The sequence below is a fragment of the Podarcis erhardii genome, assembly GCF_964252035.2.
Source record: "Podarcis erhardii genome assembly, chromosome: 4".
Classification (NCBI taxonomy): Eukaryota; Metazoa; Chordata; class Lepidosauria; order Squamata; family Lacertidae; genus Podarcis; species Podarcis erhardii.
This window is the reverse complement of record NC_138508.1, coordinates 54,205,364-54,219,289: the sequence shown is the minus strand read 5'-3', so window position 1 is coordinate 54,219,289 and position 13,926 is coordinate 54,205,364. Positions and strand designations below refer to the sequence as shown.

At 41.2% G+C, this 13,926-nt stretch overlaps 1 protein-coding gene across 1 annotated transcript; it reads left to right on the top strand.

The window, feature by feature from the left end:
• The first annotated feature begins 1,582 nt into the window (after positions 1-1,582).
• On the top strand, positions 1,583-13,845 carry DONSON (DNA replication fork stabilization factor DONSON). The gene is made up of 10 exons (XM_081858813.1): positions 1,583-2,008; positions 3,171-3,251; positions 5,208-5,411; positions 7,374-7,552; positions 9,347-9,525; positions 9,620-9,743; positions 10,181-10,285; positions 11,454-11,652; positions 12,729-12,941; positions 13,441-13,845. Exons 1-10 carry the CDS (start codon positions 1,727-1,729, stop codon positions 13,576-13,578), a joined length of 1,704 nt encoding a protein of 567 aa, XP_081714939.1. The 5' UTR covers positions 1,583-1,726; the 3' UTR covers positions 13,579-13,845.
• Positions 13,846-13,926: the final 81 nt, after the last annotated feature.

Below are 13,926 nucleotides of genomic sequence, written 5' to 3'. Positions count from 1 at the left end.
CAGCATCAAGTGATTGCTGTTAATTGCTAGAGAGAATGTGGCTTCCCACAAGTGAAGTTGAATGTTGACAAGCCAAATTCTCTTAACAACTGTTATAAGGAAAAATGTTCTGCCTTTCTCCACAACTGTGTATTTCTACAACTAATATGGAAAAGCTTCATATTATGCTCCTCAACACTTTCAGTGTGTGGAAATATTAAGTTAACTAGAACCCAGAAACACAGTTTGAGAATTCAATATAATGTTAAGCTAGCTTCTTGCTTTTCATAGTTCTTTTCTAACTTTGAAGATATATTTTAAAGAAGCCAACTAGATATATGTTACTGTACATTGGCATGCTTGGCCCAAGGGTTAACAGCTTTTATTTTGAAAATTTCCAAGGTCACTTCATAGCAAACTTTTTAAGTGGACTGGAATTTTTCTTCAGACTTGAAGAAGGTGGGGTTGAGAAAACAGCTCCCTTAATATTGAAGCCATATTGTCAGCATTGGTCAAGTCATATAACCCTAGAAGGGATAAGGGCATGTTTATGGGGATGTATCAGCTGAGAACACTCTGCCTCAAATTTCAAGGAAATCTGATGTAAAGCTTTAAGAATTATATGCATGAAACGTCAATCACCAAGAAGAACAAAGCAGGAAGTATCATTTAGAAGACATCTGAAGGCAGCCCTGTCTAGGGAAGTTTTTAATGTTTAATTATGTTTTTGTTTATGCTGGAAGCTGCCCAGAGTGGCTGGGGCCACCTAGTCAGATGGATAGGGTGCAAATAATAAAATGATGATGATTCAATCATGGGCGTAGCCTGGATTTTTATGGGTGGGGCAGAACCAAGCTATCTGCGATGCGACTGGTCAGTGAAGTATATTTATTTACTTGATTTGGCTATGCCCATGGATTCTACCTATACCCAGCCTTGCTTCCTGGGACTGGGATTCAAGGCGGCTGACACGAAGCAAGACAGAGAAAATACAAAAAGCCAAAGGAACACAAGTGAACAGCAGAGAACCTGCACAAACAACGCTGACACAAAACCCCACATACTGTATATTAAGTAAAACAGAAACATCACCACCGACCCCACCCCCACTCATCTTTCCCTCCCTCCACCTCTTTCCCCCTATTCTTCCTAATGTCTCAACAAATGAAACCGATTTGTTTTTTTTTTAAGTGTTACGTGTAAAAAAATACGAGAGAGAGACATTGCACATACCTTTGTAAATCAAGAAAATCTTTAATAAGAATACATTAAAAACAAAGAAAATACAAAAAGCTAAAAACATGACATGTAATGATTAAAAACTAAACAGAATCAAAACAAATTACTGTATTAAAATACTGCTACTAAAAACACAGCACAGCCCTTTCCTTAAGGGGAAAAAAACAGTAAAGAGACAGGAATCCGGAGAGGAAACGCGTAGGATTTCGCTTGGGGCGTGATGGAAGCTGCGCCCCCGGACCAAATAGTGGAGCTCTCGGCTCGCGCGCGCGCGTGCGTGTGTGTGTGTGCAGCGCAGCTTACGGCGCCCTCGCCAGGGCAGGAAAGGCGGCCGCGGCGGGGGCGACGGGTTTCCCGATTGGCCGGTCTCGGCGCGGCAAGCAGGAGGCGCTTCTTCCCGCCCTCAAGGCGGAGCCTCCTGCTGCCGCGCGCCAAGTTCGTATCTTGCAGCCGGACGCCGACCCCGCTCCGCTTCTTGTTCTCGGCCGCCGCCGCCGCCGCCGCCGCCATGTGCTCCGTGGTCCCCGGCTACTCCCCCGGCTTCAAGAAGCCTCCCGAGCTGCTGCGCCTGAAGAGGAAAAGGGCGCGGAGAAGCGACGCCGAGCCCGGCCACTCTCCCAGCGCGCCCGCCGCCGCCGCTGCCGCCCCTCGGCCTTACCCGGGGAGCCGCAGGCGCAACCCCTTCTCGAGCCTGGAGAACAGCCCGCGCCCTCCGCCGGGGACAGGCCAGTCCCTCTCTCCGGCCCGGAAACCGAGGGCGGGCGGCGGCCCCAGCTGCTCCCGCGCCCAGGTAAGGCGTCGCGACGAACGGAATTCGGAGCCTTCGGGGCGGGAAAGCGCTGCGTTGCAGATCGCCGTTTCCCTCTTTCCTCCTTTTTTTGCGTTTGTTAATGTGCACGCCCCGCCTCTGAATTTAAACTCTTCGATTATCACAGGGCAGCCAAAGCGCATTATTTATTTGGCTCGTTTCGAAACGGATTAGTATTAAGACCGCTTATCGAAATGTTACATTGACACGATATGATGATTATTGCTTTATTTTTGCATTGCGGTTTCTGTGAATCGCTTTGGGCAGTTCTGGTAATTTTTTGGGGAAATATTCGATAACTTGGTAAAAGCGCCTTGGTGATACTTCTTGAAAGAAAAGGTGGCGCATACATTATTCTAATAATATTTAGGCGGGAAAGCACATGGGGGGAGACGCAACGTCGGGGTCAACAGTAATCAAGCAGGACCCTAGGTTGTGAGAGGTTAAATGGTGGAGTCTTTAGCTTTCATCCAAGAAACTTACCAGGCGCACATTCCATTGTGCACTTTACACGCAAGTAGACCAGTAGGGCACCCCCCCCCTTCCTCCCATAAATGTCACCTATACAGTGTCCCCAAACTTCAGCCAGTTACTGGTTACTGTTTTCCTTCTGGGGGGAAAAAAATCACCTGTGGCATATAATGTCCTAGGAATGCATTGAGTTGGGGTGTGTTTACTACACCAGCCAATGTTAGTAGATTGGGATAATAACAACACCCCACGCATATAGGAAAATGGTGAAGGAATGGTTAAGAAAGTGTGAAGTGTCTGTTGACACAAACCATGTAATGTTGAGGGACATTTTACTAACCTAGGTCAGGTTTCTTAATTGGGTTAGAAAAACAGTCCACAATTGTTACTCATTTTTGTTACTATGTTACATATTTTGTGTTTTTATATGGTAAACCACTCTAATCTTTGGATGAAGGGCAGTATAAAAATTAATAAGTAAATACAGATTAATAAATTATGCCCATTGATACTTAAGGGATTACATAAGAATATCTAGGCTTGAACTTTGCAGAGTGACAGAATTTTAACCATTTTTTTAAAATAATAATCTTATGCTAAACACTGCAGTGGATTATTTTATTCACTGTTCATTGAATCATTGGTGTTCTCTTAACTTTGAAACTTTTTCCAGTTTTTAAATGGTCTGCAAGACGACGAGTCTATCTGGAAAGAAGAGTTTTCTGAAGCAGCATCTGTTGACTCATTGATCAATGTAAGAATCATTGTAACTGTTAAATGTATCTATATATGAGAATATTGGATTTATTTTATCACACAGGGCTCAAGCCCGTTGTCTTCTGAATGCACCCCCACTAATCACACTCCTCCAATGAGGATGACTTCATGGCAGAAAGCTGCACTCGTAGAACAGCTTATTTATTCCTAGTGATGTGAATAAGGATGCAGCTGAAATTGTTTTTTTTTTATTTTTTATAAATATTTATTAAGATTTTAAAATATAAATGCACACATACTAAACAATCTTATTTCTGTCATAACAATTTCATCACTTCTTTGGACTCCCTCACGTCTCCCGCTCCCATTTGCATTGTTAAAAATTTTTCCACACAAATTATCAACTTGTTTTCAATCTCATGTCCATTCATTCAAATATAATCTAACACTTCTTCCCAAAAAATTTTATATTTTCTTTAGTCTCACTTATCATCAAATTTAGATCTAATTTAGTGGTGAGCAGTTTTTTATAATCCAGCATCCTTCTTAAGATTCAACCAAATTACAATGTTTTTGTAAATACATTTTGAATTTCTCCCAGTCTTCCTCCATCTTCTCTTCTCCCAGATCACGGATTCTGCCGGTCATCTCGGCCAGTTGCATATAGTCCATCAGCTGCATCTGCCACTCTTCCAGTGTGGGTAGATCTTGAGTTTTCCAGTTTTTTGCGATAAGAATCCTTGCTGCCGTTGTTGCATACATGAAAAATGTTCGATCCTTCTTTAACACCTTCTGGCCGACAATACCCAGGAGGAAGGCCTCTGGTTTCTTTGTGAAGGTATACTTAAATACCTTTTTCAGTTCATTATATATCATTTCCCAGAAGACCTTCACCTTAGGGCATGTCCACCAGAGGTGAAAGAATGTTCCTTCATTTTCTTTACATTTCCAACATTTATTATCAGACGAATGGTATATTTTGGCAAGTTTAACTGGGGTCATGTACCATCTATATATCATTTTCATTACATTTTCCTTCAGAGCATTACATGCGGTGAAGTTCAGCCCAGTGGTCCACAACCTTTCCCAGTCCTCAAACATAATGTTATGCCCAATGTCCTGTGCCCATTTTATCATAGCCGATTTAACCATTTCGTCTTGTGTATTCCATTTTAACAGCAAGTTATACATTCTAGATAGAACCTTAGTCTTTGGTTCTAACAATTCAGTTTCTAACTTCGATTTCTCCACCTGGAACCCTAACTTTTTATCATTTTTAAAAACTTCTTTAATCTGAGCATAATGTAACCAGTCTCGCACCTTATCCTTCATTTTCTCCAAACTCTGCAATTTCCAATTGTCTCCATCTTTTTCTAATATTTCCCAATATTTTGGCCATTTGGCCTCCATATTGGGTCTTTTTAGGGCCTTAGCCTCCAGAGGTGAGAGCCACCTTGGAGTTTTATTTTCCAGTAAGTCTTTATATTTTGTCCAGACATTAAACACTGCTTTCCTGACAATATGGTTCTTAAAGGCCTTATTGATCTTAACTTTATCATACCATAAGTATGCATGCCAACCAAAAGCATTGTTAAAACCTTCCAGGTCCAGCACGTAAGGATGCAGCTGAAATTGGGCCCCTTGTGATATTCACAGCAAGGCAAACATAAAAAATGCAACTGTGTATGTGGAAAGGAAAGGCTGCAGTTTTTGCTGGATGACTTGAGTCATTCATGCTGCTTGGGGCATGGTCAGAGAAACTGACGGGGTCTGATAGTGTGTGCTCTTTTCTACAGCCCTAGAGTACTCCTATTACGCTTTTTAAAAAGCAACAATCTTTTCTACTCTTCACTAATATTGGTGTATATGTAAAAAGACGCTGTCCTTAAATGCTAGCAACGGAAGGGCATGCTTCTTCTAAACATTTAAGTGATGGCATTTTAATGAAGGAGCTGCTTCCTTGTAATTTTTTTCAATGTTTATATTTTTCAAGGACCCATATCTGGCCATTTCCAATAGTGATGTTTCTTCCTCACCAAGTTATGAATTTCCTGCGGACTGGAGTATTAAAACTCGCCTTCTGTTCACATCTTCCCAATCATTTGCATGGGCAGATCACTTAAAAGCACAAGAAGAATCCCTAGGATACGTCCAGCATTGTAGAGGAGCATTAATAAACTTGCCTCAAAGTATTCAGGTAATTCGTTCTGTTGAACTGTTGATCAGGAGAATAGACTTGAGACATTGAGGTAGAAAGGTGCCAATTCACACCTGCAGTGAGATGTTCAAAACAAATCAATACATTACAGCACAGTATATATTTTTAACACTTGCATGGCCAATCATGTCTTCCTACCATGTTCAAACTGCCTTCTTCTCAATGTTTTATGGTGTATATTGAGCAGGACAATATTGATGAAAAGATCTTAGCTCTATGATGGATTTCTGCCGTATATAGATCCTTTTTCTCAGTAGCACTGTGAAGCTGAGACAAATGATATAAGACTCCCTAGTCCTCCAGTGTTACCCGTGACATTGGTAACTTGCCAGGCTAATGTTATTCAGAAAGGAATAATCTGCCTGCAAAGAACATTCTGAATCACCTGACGTTTTGTGTGTCATAAAGATAAAACTTAGGATAATAGGTTATGGTTATAAAAATGGTGGTATTTTTTCACGTAGAGAAATTATAACAGGATTGTGCCTACCCCAAAACATATAAATAGGCTTCTTATTCAGCTTATTAACCCTTAGAATCTCTTTGAACTTTTGAGACCCTGTGTATAAGCTGCAAAGGGGCCTACCACTGTACTCATTGGCACCAATACATGGTACTGCCCTTGAAGAGTACTATAGCAAAAGGGTGGTGCTCTGGTCTAAACCACTGAGCTTCTTGGGCTTGATAGAGTGAGCTCCTGTTGCTCTGTCCCAGCTTCTGAAAACCTAGCAATTTGAAAGCATACCAGTGCAAGTAGATAAATCTGGCACTCGTCACGGTCCTCCATGCACCAGTAGTGGTTTAGTCATGCTGGCCACATGACCTGGAAAGCTGTCTGTGGACAAACGTTGGCTCCCTCGACCTGTAAAGCAAGATGAGCACCACACCCCATAGTCGCCTTTGTCTGGACTTAACCATCCAGGAGTCCTTTACCTTCTACCTACTATAAAGGTAAAGGTACCCCTGAACATTAGGTCCAGTCACAGATGACTCTGGGGTTGCGCGCTCATCTCGCTCTATAGGCTGAGGGAGCCGGCGTTTGCCCGCAGACAGCTTCTGGGTCATGTGGCTAGCATGACTAAGCCGCTTCTGGCGAACCAGAGCAGCGCACGGAAACGCCGTTTACCTTCCCGCCGGAGCGGTGCCTATTTATCTACTTGCACTTTGATGTACTTTTGAACTGCTAGGTGGGCAGGAGCAGGGACCAAACAATGGGAGCTCACCCCGTTGCGGGGATTTGAACCGCCGACCTTTTGATCGGCAAGCCCTAGGCTCTGTGGTTTAGACCACAGTGCCACTATAGCTCCCTTTAAATGTATGCAAAATATATCACTCAGACTGGAGTTGTTATAGAGATTATGGGATGTGGCAGAAATGGCCTGGTCAAACTACCAAACTTAATGAAGATTAGGAATGATTGCAGTATAACATACAAGAAGTTTGTAACACAGTGAGTATCTTATATACTGCAGTGAATTTATTGATCTGAAGTAGAGCTCTCACAGTCGCTTTGCTATTCCCTAAAAAAGTCATACTATTTCTTCCTGGCCTCTTACTGATTGCCGTGTAAAAAAATTAGGGTTTTAAAAAATGCACTTCTTTCCCGCTCCTTTCCTAAACATAGACAGAGGTGCACTCAGCAACAAGTCCACTTTCTATGTAAAGTGTGAATCAGCTTTTAGTAATGTTTCTCCCTCATGGCAATTGGGCTGGTAACTCATTTGCGGTTTGATTGCAGTTGCTGCATAAATTTGTGTTGAATCAGGGTAGATAGATGGTGCCTTACAATTCCACATAATAAATTTAATACTTCTCATACTCTCTTGAAAAAAAATACCTGCTTTTGTGGCCTTTCAGCCTACAGGGTAAATATGAATGAAGGTTTTTCAGGCATCTTATGAATAGCTTTAAAAATGTAATTTCAACACTTTGCTATCTTAGGAACCGAAGCTCTCCACAGAACTCCGATGTGCTTTCCAGCAAAGCCTTGTATACTGGCTTCATCCTTTCCTGCCGTGGCTAGAGCTGTTCCCTCGTATTGGAGCGGATAGAAAAATGACTGGGAAAAATAATCCTTGGTCATATAATGAAGGGCTCCAACAAGTTCTCATGAGTGAATGGTGAGTTGAAGTGAATGGAAATACATCACCAAGCAGCTAAGAGTCAAATCGTACTGATACTCACAGGATATTTTCATAACTACCACCACATTGCAAAATTTGAGTTGAGTCATAATGCAAAATCAAGGAATTCATTCTCAATAATCAGTATAGCAGCTTTGGTTCTGGGGCCAACTGCAATTTGCATGCAAATGCTTACAAAAATCTGGACACTTCTATTTCAGATAAGAAGCTGTATTTGGAGAGGGGAAATTTATAGAAGGGAGGATGTATTTGTTTTCCTCTCCACCCTTTCTCTGCTCCCAAGCAGCTTTCCCCTCTATAATGTTCAGAACATTGGTTTGGCTGATGCGTAAATTTGAAGGAGAGAAAGGGTTAAGCATCCCATTATTTTCGCACCTCCAGTCCTACTCTAAAATTTCTCTCCTTTGTAAAGCAACTTTCCACTTTAAAAAGCGGTGTTGTGTAAGGCGCTATTTTGCAACTTCAAGTTGTGAAAGGAAGAAACATTACAAGCCGTGTTCTGTGGAATAAATATGCATTAATCCACAATGTCAGTCTTCAAGATAGCACTACTGTGGATAAGGATATCCTGATTTCCCACTGTCAGAAACTCGTGGCCTCCAAGCGATTATTTGACTTCAACTCCCGTCTTCCTTGCATGGGAGTTGGGAGTCTAACAAGTTCTGGAGGACCAAAGGTTCTTTGTCCATTGCTTGCTGCCCTTCACTTGGCCAGTAGTTCCTTTTCTGACCTGGAGAAGGTGTTTGCGTGTGTACGTGTGTACACACTCGAGTTATCTACTCAGCTTGGTGATTTTTGTTTTAAAGGCATTTTGTCCATTTGTGTGAATGTGTGTGTGTATATCTCAGGCTTCCCTTAATCAGCATTCTGCGATTTCATCATTATTATTGCTTTTCTCGGTCTGTTTAGATTTTCAGTTAAAATGTCAGTAGCTTGGTTTTGCTACTAGCAACTTCCCCTCAGCTTTATGTGTGCTGGTTTGCTGTTTCTTTATGCTTGAAGGTGTCAGTTTGCATTTCTTGGTACAGAAAGTATTGATCTGATGTGTTGAGATCTTTCCTGTTCTACTTAATTCAGGAGGGTTCTGGAAGCTTCTCTGTGTGAAAGAAGGAGCTGAGTACAGCTGCTTTAAACTGGTTCTGTTATCTCTTTCTGTCAAGGTCATGCTAACAATAATAGTGAGGCCAGAAGGAGCCTGGGTTTCACTCTCTCCTTCTGTCTCTCTGGTGTGGTGTTCTGTATGCTTAGTGTTAAGATTTAGACTTACTATAAGTTACTGTAAGTTTACATTAAGTCTGCTGCAGCTAAGTTTTTTATGGACAGTGCCAATCCTGAATGTATTGGATTTGTGACCATTATGTTCATTTGCCTTCAGTAGCAATAAAGCTCTGCTGAATGAAATGCCTCAGGTCTATTTTGGGGGAATACTGCAACGTGTTTAAGTTTTTACTCTGCTAACAATACATTGGAATCTACTGTGGATCAATATTGAGTAGAATTTCAATGACAGAAGGTGGGGTGGGAATCCAGTCGCCCATCCTGTCCTTGGTCTGTGGCTAGTGGAACAGACAGAAGCTAGATTGGTCTGTCCTTCATCTGTCTTCCACTCCCCACACACCAGAAGCACATTTCAGGTTACGTACCGACTTCCTGTTGTAAACTACTCTCTGTGTGCGAGTAGTTTTGTTGTCTCTGTGTTTTGTTTCCCTCAGTTTTGCTGTTTCCAAATTGCAGGCTGATCATTCTGCACCTTGATTCTTTACCTTGCAGGTGTCTCAGTTTTACCTCCCTTTATAATCTGCTGAGAGCCAAGCTTTGCCCCTATTTCTACGTTTGCACTTACCAGTTCACGGTGTTGTTCCGTGCAGCAGGGCTTGCTGGAAGTGATGTGATCACTGCGCTAATTTCACCCACAACTAGAGGCTTAAGGGAAGCCATGCGAAATGAAGGTGAGAACAGTGTGTTATTAAGCCAAATGACTTAAAAAAGCCCTCTTGTATATTGTCTCTACACCATTAATTTGCTTTTTCCACCCCTTCTCAGGTATTGAATTTTTGTTACCTTTTCAAGAAGTTAGAAAAAGGAAATCGAATGTGTTGGCATCCCACTTAGAAACAGGACTTGCTAGTGACTCTGAAACAACAGGCAAGGATGCTGAGAATGAAGAGTATGTAGTTCTTGTTATGGGGGTCTTTCTCATTGGAAAAGCTGGCTCTGTCTTGTTGCATTTTTCTAGCACAAAAACTACTTTACTGATGCAAGATAAATCGTGTTTTGTTTTGTTTTTACTCTCGAACTGATTTCTGTACAGTGGTACCTCGGTTAAGAACTTAATTCATTCTGGAGGTCCGTTCTTAACCTGAAACTGTTCTTAACCTGAAGCACCACTTTAGCTAACGGAGCTTCTCGTTGCTGCTGCGCCGCTGCTGCGTGATTTCTGTTCTTATCCCGAAGCAAAGTTCTTAACCCGAGGTACTATTTCTGGGTTAGCGGAATCTGTAACCTGAAGCATCTGTAAACTGAAGCGTCTGTAACCCAAGATACCACTATATTAATAGACGGCTCACATGTTGCGACCTACTAAAGTGGTGTCTCTTTGCTTAGGGGACGAGGAATGAGTGATGTTGATGACGATGAAGGATTTTCATGGTTGGAGGAGATGGGAGTACAAGACAAGATTAAAAAGCCAGATACAATTTCTATCAAACTGTATCCTTTCAAAAGTGAAACACTTCCTTAAGCTGTGATTTTAAAGCTGTGTGCAAGACTTGTCTAATATACAGCTGAGAAAGCAACACTCAACTACTGAGAGGCAGGAACATTTGGTGCTTGTTCCTGATATTTGGAGTCCACACGGTACATTGACTGCAAAACGCTTTCAACATGTACTATGTTCAGTTAAACTCATTTTGATACGGATTATAATCAGTGCAAGTGGGATGATTGCCAAGGATGGTTAGGAAAGGACCTTCCTTTCTACTGCTCCTAATGAGGCACATAACATGCCAGTGCTGAGGGATTTGCAGCAGCTGTGTATTAGCCACTGAGACAGTTTTGCATGCAAAGCCCTAAAAAATCTCTGGTTCGAGTTACCTGAAAATCCATCTTTTTCTTCACTGCCCAGTAAGGGTGCTATGACCAGTAACTGGAACTCACAATAGTTTTGCCATGTCCTGGTGTCATATCAGCTTGTGTTAACCAGGAGGTGTTGTTGAATTGCCTTCCCTGCAGCTCTTGAAGACACACCAGTTTAGGCAGACATTCCCCTGAACTGAGCTTGTGTTTTTATGTTAACTGTTAACTATGCTTCTTAATATTGTATGTTTTAATTAAGGATCATTTGTTGCTGCACATTTGCTGCTGTCCATATGTTGCTGCACGTTTTAATTATGGGTTCGTTTCATACCTGTAAACTGCTTAGAAGCCATTTTGGTACATAAGCAGCATGTAGATGAATTAATAATACTGAAGTAGGCAAGAGTCATATTGGCTAGCAGTTTCAGATACCCTTGATGTGGTATGACTAGCACATCAAGGTGAGTATGAGGAAATCACAATTTTTTCCACAGCAGGTTTTTTCGGGGGGCAGGGATTGTTTCTTTGCAAGCATGACAAGATCAAAGCTTTTTCGTAGCTAGGCGAATTATTAGCTAAAATTTAAATAGTAACAGCACAGTATTAATGTGTACTTAAAGCACATTCCTTGCCTCTGAGACAAGGGTGAAATGTGTCTTTACCTTGTAAATCACTTGCAAAAATTAAATAAGGTTATGACTTTCAATTTGTATTGACTTTGTATTCATCTTCTGCTGTTTTGTGTGTGTGTGTGTGTGTGTGTGTGTGTGTGTATACCTTTCCCTTGACATTTGGTCTGTAGCTGTAAGGAGAGAAATGAGGTACAAATGGATCACAAGCCTGAATCTGTTGTGCTGGTGAAAGGAACAAACACATTCACTTTGCTAAACTTCTTGATAAATTGCAAGAGCTTAGTGGCTGCTGCAGGCCCTCAGGCTGGCATCCCTCCAACACTGCTGTCACCAGTTGCCTTTAGAGGGGCAACGATGCAAACGCTCAAGGTAAAACTTACTGCAACATGATTTCACATATTGTTGGCTTTATGGCGGGGGTGAATGGCTTGTGTGAACACTGGTGGCAGGATGGGGAAGCTCGTTTTTTGGATTTGCCCTCCCCTTGCAGCTTCTTGTGCCCTTTGAAAAATCTCTTATGGGGGGTGGAATGCCAGGATAATTGGAGAAAATGGGCTTCACCCAGTCCTCTTAGTGGGGTCCTCCACTGGATCAAAAGCCTTCTATGAAAGAAAGGAGACCTCTTTGTGGAAGACTGTTAGGATCCAACTTGCCAAATTTAATTCCTGGAATCTGTTACTAATCATTATCACTTAGCATGACTATTATTGGTCTGATAATTTACCATGTGTTTCAAAATGCCTGCCTCTATGATTCCGTGCTCCCTTCCTGTGTATTGGTATAACATGAAATGATTGCAGGCTGCTACCAGACATTTGCCTTAGTATTGTATCATACGGTGCAGCAAGACCCAACTTTTTAAGAATTTCTCTTAGAAGCTAGAGATAGAAACTTGTGTTGCTGCAGACTTTGCTCTTAGCAACCATTTGCTTTGTCTCCATTAGCCTAAATCAGCTGTACTAGCCACTCCCTATAGTAAATCACACATTCATGCACTCAAATTATGTAATGCTTTAAGTTCTTAATACTGGAGGTGGTAGCTGGGCTTTTTGCGTGCGGGCAGAGGGCAGTATCTAAGTGGATATTTTGTGATTCTGCTAGAATTTTTAAGAGGCAGGGCTTGAAGTTGTAAATTCTCCCTTTTCCATAATTCATCCGCATGAAGACACTATGCTTACACCCAACTTCTTGAGCATCTATCAATGGTGTGTTCACATTCCTTCTGGTTTGTAGATTGCAACCATTTAAATGCTTAGTTTCTCATTTATGACCATATACTTTCAATTTCTTGACTTTCCTCCAGTACCATCCCCCTGTAATTGCTGCCTTGCATTTTTCCTATATGTAGAATTGACCCACTGTTAAACTTTGGGTGCATAAAAAGCTTAGGTTTAATTTCAATGTTTTTGAACCTTCGTGTCATATTGCTTAATATTTTTCCACAGGCTCGAAGCATAAATGTGCGGACACAGGTCCAATCACGTTACAAAGATTTATTTAGTCTGGAGATTGTTGGTCCTGTCATGCCTCACTCTATGCATTCCTTGTCCATGCTGCTCAAATCTGCTCAGAATGGATCTTACTCTGCTGTGTGTTATACACATGACCCAACAGCAGTGTTCAACACAAGCATCAGTAATGAACAGAGCATAAAAGAGGTAAAGAGATTTTACTTAACATTCATCTGAATTGGGAATAATCTGATTAATGGAAAAGAGAAAGCATGCTAGTCCTGTTATAGGTGTCACATAATACCCATTCTGCATTTGTAAGAAATTGATCTTTTAGTGTGGTGCCAACCTGCATTCTGGAACCCCCTGCCTATTGACACGAGGCAGATGCCTTCACTGTATCCTGACACTGCTGTAAACATTTTTGTTTAGACAAGCCTACTCCACACATGTAAAATGATGGTGTATTTTTAATATGTTTTTAGCTCATTGCTGATTTTATCTTTTGTTTTAAAGAGTTAGTTTTTACTATTATATTGAATTATTTTCTTTGTAAACCACTTTGTTTTTTAACAAAGTGGTATGTGAACTTTTTAAAATCAATGGTTCCATAGGTGCTCAAAGGATAGGGTGTTTGGTAGACTTGTGAAATGGCATGTTAAACAATAAGAAATTGTACTAGTAATACTTTTCTTAATTTTTACAGGAACCCCATAGCAAGGACCTTAAGAAGTGTGGATTGCATCCTAACACTTTAGAACAGCTTACTCTTTCTCCAACATTAGGAAAGTCATCCATAAGGCTCCTAGAAATGAACAATTATGCCTACACATGGAAAGCCTAAACAAGCAATATCGGTCAATGAAGAATTGCCATTGGTGTTCCTGAGATGTTTAAGCCATGTTGGGTGGGTACAATAGCATTCTGCCAATAACAAATTGTACATGTTAATGTGCAAAACCTGCTGGCTAGATTAGCCTTCCTAAGCAGAGTTGATGGAAAACTGCCTATTCTGTGTTGTATAGTTAACTCAACCTTTTCCTTTTTTCTTTTTTTTTTCATGATTGAAACCTTGATATTTATAGATTTTAATTAAACTTTAACCCTAGAATCTTGTGTGTTTTCTTTGAAGCTAAAAGGCGGAAGTCTGAGATTATACAGGACTATTCTGCAAGGTAAAACAAATTAAGTA